Consider the following 17,802-nt stretch of genomic DNA (forward strand, 5'->3'; position numbering starts at 1 on the left):
AAATAGTTTATAAAAAACTATTTCTTTTAAAAATATAAGATTTTATTGTAATAATCTTAACATTGTTTTTCGTCAATAAAAATTACATTTCTTTTTTTTTTTAATATTACATATCCTACAATATATAAAGTTTTTATTGTATTTTTTTGTCTAAACTCTCTTCAAAAAAAAAAAAAATATGTACATTCAATATACATAAAAATTGTAAATGAAAGTAGAAAAAAAAGAAAATTGAACAAAATAATGTTCAGTAAAAAAAAAAATCAGACTTGTAATCCGTACGTAATAATATTTACACTTATTGTTTAAATTGCAAAAATTTGTTAAAAATATTTTTGTTTAAACACTTATCTATTAATTATTATTAATAATAATTATATTAATAATTAATAATATTAAAAATAGTAATAATAATAATTATAATTACAATGATTATTATTATTATCATTATTATTATTATTATTATTATTATTATTATTTTTATTATTATATTATTTCTTTGTACATTTGTTGTTGAGTTTTTTTTCATTAAATACTATTTCGACGTCTTTTTTTATGGCAACTAATAATAAAAATTATTATTAAATTAATGTCGCATATCGCCTATCAGTGTTACTGTACAAAACAATTGCAGGACGATTTTTTTCGTTACGCACTTCTCTTATTTCTTCACAGATTCGTTTTAAGTATTCTTTTTGGCGTGGGTATCTGAAAATTTGTTGTTTTTTTATTTTTTAAATTTTTTTCCTTCATTATTAATGGTATTTTTAAATACTAATTTTTTTTTCTTTCTTTTTAATAAAACATTTAATAATATTTATTAATTTATTTATTAATACCAATTTTCTTGGATGTAATTTTTTACTTTATTTTTGATTTTGATTTTTAATACTAAATTTTTCGTCTTTATAATTAGGTATTTTAAAATAATAATTTTGTTTATTAAATTTTTAATATCAATTTTTTTTGGTTGCGATTTTTCAAATTTTATTTTATTAAAAGAAAAAAATTTTGATAGATTTTTTTTCTGTTTCAAAATGCGAATTATTAAAAAAAATTGTTTATTGATTGGAACAAAAAATCGATGATTAAAAAACATTTTTCTAATAAATTAAAAAAAAAGAAAATAATAGTTAATAATAATTTTTTTTTTGCAATACTCACAAATCAATTATGGCTTGAACACTTTTGTTGTATAAATTTTCGTCTTCGTCGATTTCCACGTAACTTGTGATTGATCGGACAATATAAATTTCGAGAGAAACGACAAACACTTGCACTGTAATCTAGAAAGAAATTTAATATTAAAATAAAATTTTTATTTACCTTTTTTTGGTTACTAAAATTTCTATTTACTAAACTAAATTTTTGTTATAAAAAATTAAAAATTTACATTAACTTTTCTTTTTTGATTAAAATTAATTTAAATTTCCATAAGTAAATATAAATTCCAAAAAAAACTATTAAAAATCAAAAAAACAAAAATTATTTCTTACTTTTGGTATTCTTTGTAAAAGCGGTGACATTTGTGTAAGAATATAATTTTTACTGCTTCTTTTTGCAATACCTGACAATTTATCCTTTTCATTAAGTAAAAAATTAATATTAACATTTGGCGATACATAATTTGAAACATCATTATTTGCATTATTTGTCTTACTATCGGTACGATTTAATATTGGCGTTGTTATTTCCAATTGTTTTTGATTTAAATAATCAATAAGTTCATTATAATGAATTTTTCTCTCAAGATAACGTTCCTTTTCCCATGTGTAAACCATTAAATAACCTTTTTCACCACTTTTTAACATAACAATATGATCAATCATATAATTAAGACAATAATCAAAAACCTCTTCAATTGTTGTGAAATTTTGTGAATTAACACGATAATAATCCAATGACCATAATTCACGTAATACTTCACTTTGTTCACGATTTCTTATTGGTTCACCACCAACGCAACAAACAACAATATTGATAAACGATGATGATGATGATGATGATGATGATTTACATTCATTGCGAATTTCTTGTTGATTTTGTGATAAATCATCAACAATTGATATTAATTTATCCAATGATATACTAATTCCAATGCCATATTTTTTTAAATTATCATCATCATTGCCAATACGCGATGTATTTTGTAATACTTGATGAAATGTTGATAATAATTTATCATAACGTCCACCGGCAGCAATAACATCGTATCCACATTTTCGTCGATGACGTTTTGATTCACGTGATATTATTTGATAAATTATACCGCTATGTTGTTCAATATTGTGAACAAGCAATGGTACCACTGTGATTGGCCACTGAAATTTACAATTTTTTTTTTTAAACTAATTTAATATTGAAATAAATTATTATTTAACTAGCAAAATTAAACGCGCGCCAAATTGAGTATTTACTTGTTTGTTATAAAGAAATTAAAGATTAATATTATCAATAATAATTTAATTTATTAGAATATTTATTACATATTAAATAATAATAATGAAAATTATATGTTTACAGGCCTCGGATTATACGACTTTTTCCGAGTTTTTTCAAAAATACGACTTTTATCGACTTATTTTAATAAAATGCGACATTTTTCTTTACATTTGAAAAAAAATGTAAATAAAATACATTTTTTTAGTATAAAATGTAGATCTTCTTAAGATATTCTTCAGAACTTCTTCAATTCAATTATTTAACAAATTTTGAACTAAAATGATTCTTCACTAAATTAATTATTTTTAATAATTTTAATGAAATACATCACAAATTCAATTATATCAAAATTATTTTTCAATTAAAATTTTTATGAAATTTAACAATTGTTTATAATTTAAAAAAAAAATATCACAATAAAATTGAATTATTTTTTAAAAATTTCAATTCAAAATAAACTAAAATTCAATTATTACCCGAAATTTTAATTCAAAATCCAATTATTATTCAAAATTTTCAATTTAAAAATTAATTATTTACCAAGTTTTCAATTTAAAATGAAATAAGATTCAATTATTTTCTAAAATTTCTATTCAAAATTAATTATCCAAATTTTCAATCAAAAATGAACTTAAATTAAATTATTATCCAAAATTTCAATTAAAATTCAATTATTTCCCAAAAAATTTTCAATTTAAAATCAAATAAAATTTCATTATTCTCAAAAATTTGAATTCCAAATTAATTGAATTTTCAATCATTTGAATTTAAAAGCATCTAAAATTTAATTATTTGAATTATTTAATTATTTTTTATTAATTAATTATTAATTAATTATTAATTAATTATTAATTAATTATTAATTAATTATTTAATTTTTTGAAGTATTTTTAAAAAATTTCAATTCAAAATAAACTGAAATTCAATTATTACCCGAAATTTTAATTCAAAATCAATTAAAAATCCAATAATTATCAAAAATTTTCAATTCAAAATTTAATTATTTACTAAGTTTTCAATTTAAAATGAAATAAAATTCAATTATTTTCTAAAATTTCTAATCAAAATTAATTATCCAAATTTTCAATCAAAAATGAACTTAAATTAAATTATTATCCAAAACTTCAATTAAAATTCAATTATTTCCCAAAAATTTTCAATTTAAAATCATATAAAATTTCATTATTCTCAAAAATTTGAATTCCAAATTAATTGAATTTTCAATCATTTGAATTTAAAAGCATCTAAAATTTAATTATTTGAATTATTTAATTATTTATTATTAATAAATTATTAATTAATTATTTAATTTTTTGAATTATTTTTTAAAAATTTCAATTCAAAATAAACTAAAATTCAATTATTACCCGAAATTTTAATTCAAAATCAATTAAAAATCCAATAATTATTCAAAATTTTCAATTTAAAATTTAATTATTCACCAAGTTTTTAATTTAAAATGAAATAAAATTAAATTATTTTCTAAAATTTCTATTAACAATTAATTATTCAAATTTTCAATCAAAAATGAACTTAAATTAAATTATTATCCAAAATTTCAATTCAAATTTAATTATTTCCCAAAATGTTCAATTCAAAATGAACTGAAATTTAATTATTTTTCAAATTTAAAATGAAATAAAATTTCATTATTCTCAAAAATTTGAATTCAAAATTAATTGAATTTTCAATCATTTGAATTTAAAAGCATCTAAAATTTAATTATTTCTAAAATTTTGCATCGAAAATTTAATAATTTCAATTATAACTCTAAGGAAATTCAATTATTTTTTAACTATTTTAATAATATTCTTTGAAATTTCAACTATCTGTAACCATTTTTCAATTAAAAATGATTTTCAAATTATTGTATTTTGTCCGCATTTTCTAATGAATTTTTAGTGAAATCATCTAAAATTTTAATTACAAAACACTTAAAGTTTTAATTAATTTCAAAAATCTCAATTTTAAATCTTTGAAAATTCAATTTAATTTTTAAAAATGTTTTCCAAAAATTGTTTGATAAATTACTTTTAGTTCTGTAAAATTGAATTATTTTCTGAAAATTAACAAAAACTTTTAAAATTCAATTATTACCTAAAATTTTAATTTAAAATCAATTAAAAATCCAATAATTATCCAAAATTTTCAATTTAAAATTTAATTATTTACCAAGTTTTCAATTTAAAATGAAATAAAATTAAATTATTTTCTAAAATTTCTATTAAAAATTAATTATTCAAATTTTCAATCAAAAATGAACTAAAATTAAATTATTATCAACAATTTCAATTAAAATTCAATTATTTCCCAAAATTTTCAATTTAAAATCAAATAAAATTTCATTATTTCCCAAATTTAAAATCAAATAAAATTTAATTATTCTCAAAAATTTGAATTCAAAATTAATTGAATTGTCAATCATTTGAATTTAAAAGCATCTAAAATTTAATTATTTGAATTATTTAATTATTTTTTATTAATTAATTATTAATTAATTATTAATTAATTATTAATTAATTATTAATTAATTATTTAATTTTTTGAAGTATTTTTAAAAAATTTCAATTCAAAATAAACTGAAATTCAATTATTACCCGAAATTTTAATTCAAAATCAATTAAAAATCCAATAATTATCAAAAATTTTCAATTCAAAATTTAATTATTTACTAAGTTTTCAATTTAAAATGAAATAAAATTCAATTATTTTCTAAAATTTCTAATCAAAATTAATTATCCAAATTTTCAATCAAAAATGAACTTAAATTAAATTATTATCCAAAACTTCAATTAAAATTCAATTATTTCCCAAAAATTTTCAATTTAAAATCATATAAAATTTCATTATTCTCAAAAATTTGAATTCCAAATTAATTGAATTTTCAATCATTTGAATTTAAAAGCATCTAAAATTTAATTATTTGAATTATTTAATTATTTATTATTAATAAATTATTAATTAATTATTTAATTTTTTGAATTATTTTTTAAAAATTTCAATTCAAAATAAACTAAAATTCAATTATTACCCGAAATTTTAATTCAAAATCAATTAAAAATCCAATAATTATTCAAAATTTTCAATTTAAAATTTAATTATTCACCAAGTTTTTAATTTAAAATGAAATAAAATTAAATTATTTTCTAAAATTTCTATTAACAATTAATTATTCAAATTTTCAATCAAAAATGAACTTAAATTAAATTATTATCCAAAATTTCAATTCAAATTTAATTATTTCCCAAAATGTTCAATTCAAAATGAACTGAAATTTAATTATTTTTCAAATTTAAAATGAAATAAAATTTCATTATTCTCAAAAATTTGAATTCAAAATTAATTGAATTTTCAATCATTTGAATTTAAAAGCATCTAAAATTTAATTATTTCTAAAATTTTGCATCGAAAATTTAATAATTTCAATTATAACTCTAAGGAAATTCAATTATTTTTTAACTATTTTAATAATATTCTTTGAAATTTCAACTATCTGTAACCATTTTTCAATTAAAAATGATTTTCAAATTATTGTATTTTGTCCGCATTTTCTAATGAATTTTTAGTGAAATCATCTAAAATTTTAATTACAAAACACTTAAAGTTTTAATTAATTTCAAAAATCTCAATTTTAAATCTTTGAAAATTCAATTTAATTTTTAAAAATGTTTTCCAAAAATTGTTTGATAAATTACTTTTAGTTCTGTAAAATTGAATTATTTTCTGAAAATTAACAAAAACTTTTAAAATTCAATTATTACCTAAAATTTTAATTTAAAATCAATTAAAAATCCAATAATTATCCAAAATTTTCAATTTAAAATTTAATTATTTACCAAGTTTTCAATTTAAAATGAAATAAAATTAAATTATTTTCTAAAATTTCTATTAAAAATTAATTATTCAAATTTTCAATCAAAAATGAACTAAAATTAAATTATTATCAACAATTTCAATTAAAATTCAATTATTTCCCAAAATTTTCAATTTAAAATCAAATAAAATTTCATTATTTCCCAAATTTAAAATCAAATAAAATTTAATTATTCTCAAAAATTTGAATTCAAAATTAATTGAATTGTCAATCATTTGAATTTAAAAGCATCTAAAATTTAATTATTTCTAAAATTTTCCATCGAAAATTTTTTTTTTTTTTTGAAATTTAATAATTTCAATTATAACTCTAATGAAATTCAATTATTTTTAACTATTTTAATAATATTCTTTGAAAATTCAACTATCTGAAACCATTTTTCAATTAAAAATGATTTTCAAATTATTTTATTTTGTCCGCATTTTCTAATAAAGTTTTAGTGAAATCATCTTAAAATTTTAATTAAATATCACTTAAAGTTTCAATTAATTTCAAAAATCTCAATTTTATATCTTTGAAAATTCAATTAAATTTAAAAAATATTTTCCAAAAATTGTTTTGATAAATTATTTTTAGTTCTGTAAAATTTAATAATTGTTTGAAAATTAACAATATATCTTTTGAAATTTAATTATTTCTAAAAATTTCATCTTTAACCCTTCGAAAAGGATTATTATTAAAAAAAAAATTTTTTTTATTTAAAAATCTTTAAAATATTTTTGTTAAAATAAAAAACAAATCCACTTTTTTTTGGAATATAAATCGACTAAAACGACTTTTTTGTGTCTTTAAGTTGATTCGAGGCCTGTGTTTTTATAATTAATATTTAATAGGTATTCGTTGGCCCCTGGTACCTTAAAAATTAATTTTTAAAAATAAATTTTTTTCAAATTACTATCTTGTACGAAATTTCCTGGCGCATCTTTTTTCTCATTATAAATTTTTTGTATTTGTATACAATTTTTGAATCAATATACAAGTTTAAAAAAAATTTCGTTGGTAAACGTTGTGTACTTCAGCTTCGTAAATTGAATTTTCGAATTTGGAATTTTAAAGAAACTTATTCCGAAATTTGGAAACACAACTTATACAACTTTGGCAAAAATGAGAAAAAAAATTTGTCAAAATTTAACACGTCATAAGATTACTATTCAAAAAAAAACACGTGAAATCATAAAAGGCCAACTTCAAGTTAGGACAGAAGGACAGACCAAGCATTTTATTATTATATATATATATTAACGAATTGATTAATTTAACAAAAGAAGAAAAAGAAAAAAAATTATTATTACCTTAACTCCAAGTGTTTCGATATTTTCAATGAGTGTTTCAATTTCACTGAGACCATCGCGTGCCAATATTGCTGCATCGCCTTTTCGTCGCATTATATTTTTCAAAACAATAGCAATTTTATCGACAGTTGTTTCAGTTTCAAATATTTGAAATAGCATTTCCATCGCTTGATCAGTGAGGCATAAACTAATAAAATGTGTTTTCACTTGAAAACGTGATATTTTACCACAACGTGCATCGCCAAGTATTGTATAAATATCTTGATATTTCTCCTCTTCAATTCCACAATACATTAAAACGGCTTGCAACAATGATGTATGATTTAAGCGTACAGTGAAATTTTTATCATTTAATTCAAAAATTTCACCACTTATTTCCCAAACAATTGATATCATTTCTGCTTCATCCATTAAATTATTGCCAATTGGAGTTATTACATCGAATGCACATTCATATAATTCACGTGGATGTAGGCCGTGAATCTAAAAAAAAAAGGAAAAAAAAATAGAATAGACAAAATTTTTATTTACTTTCATGACTAATTTTTTATTTTATTATAAAAATAATTTTCTTTTTCTTTTTCTCTAAATAATATTATTATTAATAATTTTAGTTGTCAATTTTACAAAAAAAGAAATATACAAAATTTTCAGTGATAAATTAAATTGAAACAAATTTCAAATAAAAAGAAATTGAATTTAAATAATTGAAAAATAAGAGAATAAAAATTTGTTAAATCTTCTACTTTGAATTTGAAATTATAATTTTTTTTCCACTGAATTCCAATTAATTATTATTGAAATAATTTAAACTATTATTGAAATAATTTGAACTATAATTGAAATTATTATTGAATTAATTTAAACTATTATTAAATTAATTTAAATTATTAATTATTATTATTGCTAATTTTTTTTTTTTTTTTTTTTTTGAAATTATAAACAATTAATTAATCATAAATACCTTTGTTTCACGAAAAACTCGTTCAATTGCAAATCTCTTTAAACGTTGAATATTATTTTTCACCACATAACGCGCAAATGGAACACGTATATCGTATGGCAATGAAACAATATTACCACTTTTTGTCGCAACTTTAACACAAGATTCCGTATAGTTTTGTGTACATGTTGAATTTGGCATTAAAAATGGCGATGTAAAACAAATACCACCGTGTTTAGTGAAAATTTTCATAACTTTTGTTTTAACATTCTCTTGAATTAATTGAATTCGTGGCACAAGAGAATTGACAATTGCCTTTGATGTTAAATTCATGTCAAATGTTATATCCTCAGCCGGTGTATATTGTGAAAACCAACATGCAACAATATCCTTATAGGCTTTACTTTGTTTATTTGAAATTGCATGTTTCAACATTTCTTGAAGTTCAGCTTGTTCTAATTGTGGCGGTGGTAAATAATCCGAGGCAAGCAATTCCTGTGACGTTGGCCTTTGCGTTGAATCATGATTCAATAACCATCTTAAAACAATTTTTTAAAATTAATTATTGTAATTTTTATTAATTGAATAAAAATTCGAAAAAATACCTTAAAATATGAATTTGATTTGCCATGTCAATTTCATTCATATCATCGGGTAAAATAATTTCCGGTGAACGAACATTTAATAAAACTTTAGCTCTCTCCATTCCCGTTGCAAGGGGTTTGTAACACATTTCAAAAAAAATTATTCCCAAACTGTAGATATCGACTTTTTTATTGTAAAATGCTTTTGATGCTTTTGTACTTAATTCTGGCGCTGCGTATAAAGCCGTTCCAACTTGTCCTGTTAATGAACCTAATTCATCTAAATCGCCACTTGTACCTGAAGAAAAAAAAAATTTTATTTAATTTTTAAATTTTATTAAAAAAATAAAAATTCGTCACCTTTGTCAATAATTGTATCGCGATCAATATTATTATCGATATTTGTTGTTTGCACAAGTGTTGAGAGAATATTCGTTGTTGCAAGACCAAAATCGCCAATTTTCACATGATCTTTACTATCGAGAAATATATTAACTGGCTTTAAATCTCTATGTATCATTCCCTGTTTATGTATGTGTGCAAGTCCCTCAGCAATTTCGCGAAATAATCGCCAAACACGATTTTCATCTTCATTTAAACCATTATCAATTGCCGTTCTTAATGTTGATTTCTCACAAAATTCCATTTGTATATACATATATTGAATTTCCATTAGGCATGAAAAATTTTCATTTTGTTGTTGTTGCTCATCTTGTTGTTCATCGGCATTAATTTCTATTTCTTTATTTAGCGATGAAATCGAATCAATTTCATCCGTTGAATTGCCAACTTTTTCAAATTCAATACCATCGGACGATGAATTTTCCACGCTTCCAACTCCCATTCTGTAAAAAAAATTTATTTTTCAAATTAAATATTTTATACTAATTACTAGCAATATTAAATGCGCGCAAGCGCGCCAAATTGACTGTTTCATTATTTGTTATAGTGAAATTAAAAATTAATATTATCAATAATTATTTAAATTTATTAGAATATTATTCCATATTAAATGATAAAAATAAAAATTATATGTTTATAGGCCTCAGGATTATTAATTATTAAATTATTAAATTTTAAATTCAAAGTCTTTTAAAATTCAATTATTTTCCAAAATTTCAATTCAAAATCCAAGACAATTCAATTATTTTCAAAATTTTTAATTCAAAATCTTTTAAAATTCAATTATTTTCCAAATTTTCAATTTAAAATCACATAAAATTCAATTATTATCCGAAATTTTAATTTAAAATCAACTAAAATTCAAATATTTTCCAAATTTTTCTATTGAAAATTAACAAAAATTCAATTATTTAATTATTTTCCAAAATTAACTAAAATTCAAATATTTCCCAAAATTTTAATTCAAAATCAAAGAAAATTCAATTACTTTCCAAATTTTTAATTCAAAATCTTTTAAAATTCAATTATTTTCCTAGTTTTCAATTTAAAATATGAAATAAAATTCTTTAATTATTTTCTAAAATTTCTATTTAAAATTAATTATCCAAATTTTCAATAAAAAATGAACTTAAATTAAATTATTATTCAAAATTTCAATTAAAATTCAATTATTTCCCAAAATTTCAATTCAAAATCAAAGAAAATTCAATAATTTTCAAAATTTTCAATTTAATTATTTTCCAAAATTTCAATTCAAAATCCAAGACAATTCAATTATTTTCCAAATTTTTAATTCAAAATCTTTTAAAATTCAATTATTTTCCAAATTTTTAATTCAAAATCTTTTAAAATTCAATTATTTTCCAAATTTTCAATTTAAAATCACATAAAATTCAATTATTATCCGAAATTTTAATTTAAAATCAACTAAAATTCAAATATTTTCCAAATTTTTCTATTGAAAATTAACAAAAATTCAATTATTTAATTATTTTCCAAAATTAACTAAAATTCAATTATTTCCCAAAATTTTAATTCAAAATCAAAGAAAATTCAATTACTTTCCAAATTTTTAATTCAAAATCTTTTAAAATTCAATTATTTTCCTAGTTTTCAATTTAAAATATGAAATAAAATTCTTTAATTATTTTCTAAAATTTCTATTTAAAATTAATTATCCAAATTTTCAATAAAAAATGAACTTAAATTAAATTATTATTCAAAATTTCAATTAAAATTCAATTATTTCCCAAAATTTCAATTCAAAATCAAAGAAAATTCAATTATTTTCAAAATTTTCAATTTAATTATTTTCCAAAATTTCAATTCAAAATCCAAGACAATTCAATTATTTTCCAAATTTTTAATTCAAAATCTTTTAAAATTCAATTATTTTCCAAATTTTTAATTCAAAATCTTTTAAAATTCAATTATTTTCCATTTTTTCAATTTAAAATCACATAAAATTCAATTATTATCCGAAATTTTAATTTAAAATCAACTAAAATTCAAATATTTTCCAAATTTTTCTATTGAAAATTAACAAAAATTCAATTATTTAATTATTTTCCAAAATTTCAATTCCAAAATAAACTAAAATTCAATTATTTCCCAAAATTTTAATTCAAAATCAAAGAAAATTCAAATTATTTTCCAAGTTTTCAATTTAAAATGAAATAAAATTCTTCAATTATTTTCTAAAATTTCTATTCAAAATTAATTATCCAAATTTTCAATAAAAAATGAACTTAAATTAAATTATTATTCAAAATTTCAATTAAAATTCAATTATTTCCCAAAATTTCAATTCAAAATCAAAGAAAATTCAATTATTTTCAAAATTTTCAATTCAAAATCAACTACAATTCAATTATTTTTCTAAATTTAAAATCAAATAAAATTTAATTATTTTCTAAAATTTCAATTCAAAATTAATTATCAAAATTTTCAATAAAAAATCAACTAAAAATGAATTATTATCAAAAATTTTAATTGAAATTTAATTATTTTCCGAAATTTCAAATCAAAATTAAAGAAAATTTAATTATTCTAAAAAATTTGAATTCAAAATTAATTGAATTTTCAATAATTTGAATTTAAAAGCATTTAAAATTTAATTATTTCTAAAATTTTCCATCGAAAATCTTTTGAAATTTAATAATTTCAATTATAACTCTAAGGGAATTCAATTATTTTTAAATATTTTTATAATATTCTTTGAAAATTCAACTATCTGAAACCATTTTTCAATTAAAAAAATGATTATCAAATTATTGTATTTTGTCTGTAATTTCTAATAAATTTTTTAGTGAAATCATCTAAAATTTTAATTAAAAATCACTTAAAGTTCAATTAATTTCTAAAATCTCAATTTTAAATCTTTTGATAATTCAATTAAATTTAAAAAATGTTTTCCAAAAAATTTTTTGATAAATTATTTTTAGTTCTGTAAAATTTTATTATTGTTTGAAAATTAACAATATCTTTTGAAATTTAATTATTTCTAAAATTTTCAAATTTTATTTGACACAAATTTGACACGTTATAAGATTACTATTAAAGAAACACGTGAAATCATAAAAGACCAACTTCAAGTTAGGACAGAAGGACAGACCAAGCATTTTATTATTATTTAATTAATTGTTTTTTTTTTTTTTTTTGAATATTTTTTAGTTAGAAATAAATAAATATTTTTAAATTTGTTTCTTGATTTAGAAAAAAAAAAATTTCTTTTCTTTTATTTTTATATGCAAGACTTACATAAAAGCCCAATCTTCATCGCTATCATTAGAATCATCATCATCCGAATCGTCTTCCTCGCTATCGTCAGTTATTTTAGCGCTAGTTCTCGATTCATAGGCAATATTCCATTCGACATCGTGAATTGGCGGTGCTAATTTCTCAATTTCCGCCACACCCAATTGCTACAAAAATTTCATCGAATTTTTTTCTATTTAAATTTCATTTAAAAATCAATTTTTTCATTTAATAATAAAAATTTATAAATATTTGGAAAAAAAATTGAAATTCTATTCAATTATTCTTTTATCTTTAATAATAAAATAATTCGCCAAAAAAAAATAATTAATAATTAATAAATTTACATCAATAATTTCGATTGGTTCCTCTTCACTTGGCATATTTGATGGTGTATCTTGTGGCGTTGAATCCGAGCATAATGCACGATCATCAAGTGTTGCACTTTCAATCCATGAATTATAATAACGTACAACATTTTCATGTTGTAAACGTGATAATAATTTAACTTCACGTGTTATTTTTCGATTTAATTGTTTATTTTTGGGATTTAATTTAATTCTTTTAATTGCATAAATACAGCCATCTAATTTATTTTTCACTTTAAGCACATCGCCAAATGCACCTTTACCCAACCATTTTAATATTGCAAATTCATTTTGTATTCTTGAATGTATACCAAATATCGATGGATATAAATTAACAGCCGTTATTGGTTCCTCTGAATCAGAATCATCATCATCATTATCACGATTTTTTCCCGGTGACGATAAACCACGTTCAAGTGGTGAACGTATAAAATTATGTTCCAATAATTGTAACGTTGACCAACGACTTCTTTCATCTTTTAATAAACATTTTGATAAAAAATCCTTTAAATTAACCTGGAAAAAAATTTCCGTTTTAAAAAAATATTCAATAATAATTTAAAATCAAAATTATCACCTGTAATACTGATTCCAATTCCAATTCCTTCTCAGAAACAATATACCCTTTCATTAATGAAAATATTAAAATACCAAAACGATAAATATCTAATTTTTTGCCACTTCTTCCTTGAATAATTGGAAAATCATTTTCAATTTTTGACAATTGATTAGTTTGATAAATATCCGAGAGACGTTTATCAAGTGAATAATCCGAGAGTTTAATAATTCCCGAACGATCAATGTGTATACAAGAATCGCGAATATCTCTATGTACAACATTATTCTCATGTAAATAATTAAGTGCCAATAGAATTCCCGTTGCTAAATGACGAAGCATATCAATACCAACTGGTGTATTGTCGTTAAAAAAATACGAACAAGTCGTTCCCACCTGTGACAAAAAAGAAAAAAGAATTTTTACACTTCATTTAGTAATTTTATAATTTATAAATTCTATTTACGAAATAAAATTCAAAAAAGAAAGAAATAACTTACGACAAATTCTTGTAAAATATAAATAACAATTGAATCATCATTCTCAATTGTTTTCATATTTAAATAATGTACAAGATTTGTATGATGTAATTTACAAAGATGATTTAATTCCTGTTCAATTGTTGTGATTTGTTTTTTTAAATTATATTGTAAATCAATCATTGATTCGGTATTATTTTCATTATCCATTTTATATTTAAATGTCCATTCGGTAATTGCTAATATTTCACCGGTTGTCATATCAAGACCGGGAAATACAATTGAACCTTTTGTACTATGTCCAAGACATTTACCACGATGTATTTGTCTTTCAATTTTATTATTATTATCAAAATGTAAAAGTTTTGTTCCACGATGTTCACAATTTATATCAATTGTTGTTGATGATTCCGATGTACTCATACAACGACGTCGTGAATATGTTCTAATACGTTCACGTGGCGATGATGGAATTGAATATGATAATTCAGAATCAAGCGATGATATACGCGCCGATTCACGACGATTTCTTAATTCTGCTCTAACTGCATTTTTACGCTTTTCAATTTCTTCCTGTAAAACCTATAATAAAGAAAAAGGGAAAAAAAAAATATTATTATCAGTCAATTAAAAAATGTAAATGTTTATTTGCACAAAAATTGAAATATATTTTTGAAATTTAATTTTATTTGTTAATTAATTTTTGAAGTAAAATTAAAAATATTAAATAGAAAATTTTAAATATGTTCGTTAATTTTTATCCTATGGGGAAAAAAATATATTTCTAATTACTTGACGTTCTTTGTCTTCTTTTAATTTTTTCTCCTCCATTTCGTATTTAATTTTCTCCTGTTTTGTTAACATCATTTCCTCATAAAAACTACGTGTTCCTGGTTTATTGTGTTCGCAGAGAAATTTTCTTACATGTTGCGTTAATTCAAAAATCATTACTTCACCACAAATTTTTAATGCCAATGCCTCAACTTCTGAGATTAAAATTCCAATTTGACTGTCCGAAAGTCCTTGACTTCTTTGTACTTGAATTTGTGGTACTCTGAAATTTATTTTTTTTTTTATTTATATATTTTTTATTATAATATATTTTATTACTTAACATTTCTTATTCATTGAAAAAAATAAAAATATATTCTTTTAATTTATAAATAATAATTTATTTATTTATTTATAATAATAATAATAATAATAATAATAATAATAATAATAAATAATTATAATTTGTAAATAATTATTTTAAAAAAACAAACATTTTGTAATTAATTAAAAATTTGTTTTTATTACAAAAAAAAATTCTCTTCGTTCATTTAAAAAAAACCAAAAAATTTTTTTTTAATTCATTAAAAATTTTATTTTCATTAAAAGAAAAACAAATTCTTTTTATTTATTTATAATATCCCGCAGTCCTTTTTATTTATTTATTTATTTATTTATTTATTTAGTTAACGGGACAATTCATTTAAAAAAAAAAGAAATCAAATTTTTTTTCATTAATTGAAAATTTGTTTCTATTGCAAAAAAAAGGAAAATAAAAAAAATTCTCTTTATTTTTATTGCAAAAACCAAATTTTTTTCCCTTAATTAAAAAAATTTACTTTCATTACAAGAAAAATAAATTTTTTTCATTAATTAAAATTTTTGTTTTCCCATACAAATAAAAAAAAAAATTCTTTTCATAAATTGAAAATAAAAACAAATTTAATTTTATTAATTACAAATATTTGTTTTCATTACAAAAAAAAAAAAAAACAAATTCTTTTCATAGATTAAAAAAATCTAAATTTTTCCCATTAATATTTTGTTTTCAATTTAATTAAAAAACAAAATTTTTTTTTGTTAAAAAAATTTATTTCCATTAATAGAAATTTGTTTTCAAAATATTAAATTGAAAAAAAAAGATTTATAGTTAAATATTTAAAAAAAATATTTAAAAATATTTTTAAAAAAACAAATTCTTTTCATAGATTAAAAAAATCTAAATTTTTCCCATTAATTAAAATTTTAGTTTTTCAATTTAATTAAAAAACAAAATTTTTTTGTTAAAAAAATTTATTTCCATTAATAGAAATTTGTTTTCAAAATATTATTAAATTGAAAAAAAAAAAATTTTAGTTAAATATTTTCTTAAAAATTTGAAGAAAAAGGGAAAACAAACAAAAAATTGTGGGAAAAATTTAAGGAAAATTTTTTTTTTTTAAATATGAGGAAAAATTGCAAAAAATATTATCGAAAAAAAATGTATTACTTATCAGGATATTGTTCGCCACAAGTAATTCTTAAATCGAGTTGTACATGAATTTCTGCAGGTCCCGACATTCCTTCTTGTGGTGTTAATGTTACTAAAATGTCGAGAGGTTGCCATTTTCTTTTATGTTTATTTTTTCTCAAATCCTGTAATTCGTCGCCATAAATTGACTGTAAATGAAAAAAAAAATAAAATTCAATTCAATGGTAATTCACTTTTTTTTATTGAATTTGAATAAAATTATAATTTCCAATTTTTAATTTAATAATTTATTTTTTTTACATTTTATCGTTTTAAAATTTATAAAATAAACTATATATAATTATAAAATAAATATATATTTATATATATATATATTTTATATTTATATAAAATAAATATATAATTAAATTAAAACTAAAATTCAAACATAATTAAATTTTTTAAAAATAAGGGAAAATTTGAAGAATTGCAAAATTTAAAAAAGTGTACAATGAAGAAATAAATTTATAATATTCAAAAAATCCAAAAAAAAATCACCATAAAAGTAAATTTTAATAATTCTGTTACTGTATTTAAAAAAAAAAATTGAAACAGAAAAAATGTTTTTTATTACATTATTTAAAAAAAAATTATTATTTTATTAATATATTTTTTTTTATTATTTTTCTAATTGTAAAAAATTTTTTAAATATATTAAAAATACAGTTTTTTCTCAAAAGAGTTAAAAAATATTTTTTCTATTAACAATAAACAAATTTTTTTATCATTTAAAAATTGATAACTAAGATAATTCAAATTTATTTTCTAATAGAATTAAAAGTTTGCCAAACAAAAAATTATTACTAATTAATAATAATAATAATAATAATAATTGTAATAATAATAATAATAATAATAATAATAATAATAAATATTATAATAAAAATAATTGAATTCGTAAAAATAATAAATCTTACCTTAAGTGCTGCAAGTTCATGTCTTTGTCGTTCAATAAAAGATTCTGAGCCCTCCGCCTCAGACATTTTTTTTTAAATAAAAAAAATGTTAAATTTAAATTTTCCAAATTATTGCTAAAAACTACCATTTATTTTAATTTATAAACATTTTATTTTATTTTCTTATTCTCACTGAAATTTATAACCTTTTTTCTTTTTTTTAAGGTTATGTTCACAACAAATATACAAATCAGCGAATGAAAAAAAAACACTTTTTTTTAAATCTAAAATTGATATTTAAAAGTTATAAATAATGAAAAATAAGTAGTAAATAAAATATTTATGAATTACATATTATTTTATAATTAAAAAATAATTGTTAAATTCGAAAAAAAACAAAAAACACACAACGTTCTACTATATTTTG

At 18.9% G+C, this 17,802-nt stretch overlaps 1 protein-coding gene across 1 annotated transcript; it reads right to left on the reverse strand.

The window, feature by feature from the left end:
• Window positions 1–484: 484 nt before the first annotated feature.
• On the reverse strand, window positions 485–17,800 carry LOC127281372 (eIF-2-alpha kinase GCN2). Its single transcript, XM_051305056.1, has 14 exons — window positions 17,397–17,800; window positions 16,459–16,628; window positions 14,991–15,252; window positions 14,220–14,780; window positions 13,741–14,115; window positions 13,143–13,679; window positions 12,799–12,962; window positions 9,496–9,980; window positions 9,157–9,433; window positions 8,573–9,089; window positions 7,609–8,091; window positions 1,497–2,321; window positions 1,165–1,286; window positions 485–708 (listed from the first exon to the last, which is right to left on the reverse strand). Exons 1-14 carry the CDS (start codon window positions 17,460–17,462, stop codon window positions 582–584), a joined length of 4,971 nt encoding a protein of 1,656 aa, XP_051161013.1. The 5' UTR covers window positions 17,463–17,800; the 3' UTR covers window positions 485–581.
• Between the last annotated feature and the right edge of the window lie 2 nt (window positions 17,801–17,802).

This window comes from Leptopilina boulardi, unplaced genomic scaffold, assembly GCF_019393585.1.
Source record: "Leptopilina boulardi isolate dan_hultmark-lab unplaced genomic scaffold, ZJU_Lbou_2.1 LbouV2_266, whole genome shotgun sequence".
Taxonomy (NCBI): Eukaryota; Metazoa; Arthropoda; class Insecta; order Hymenoptera; family Figitidae; genus Leptopilina; species Leptopilina boulardi.

Excerpts from the sequence above, each read along its gene's own strand:
- LOC127281372 (XM_051305056.1), bottom strand. The coding sequence starts at position 17,462 with ATGTCTGAGGCGGAGGGCTCAGAATCTTTTATTGAACGACAAAGACAT. Across the intron at positions 15,253-16,458 it reads GGCGAACAATATCCTGATAA|AGTACCACAAATTCAAGTAC; the intron begins GTAATACATTTT and ends AATAAATTTCAG. Across the intron at positions 14,781-14,990 it reads AAGAAGACAAAGAACGTCAA|GTTTTACAGGAAGAAATTGA; the intron begins GTAATTAGAAAT and ends TCTTTATTATAG.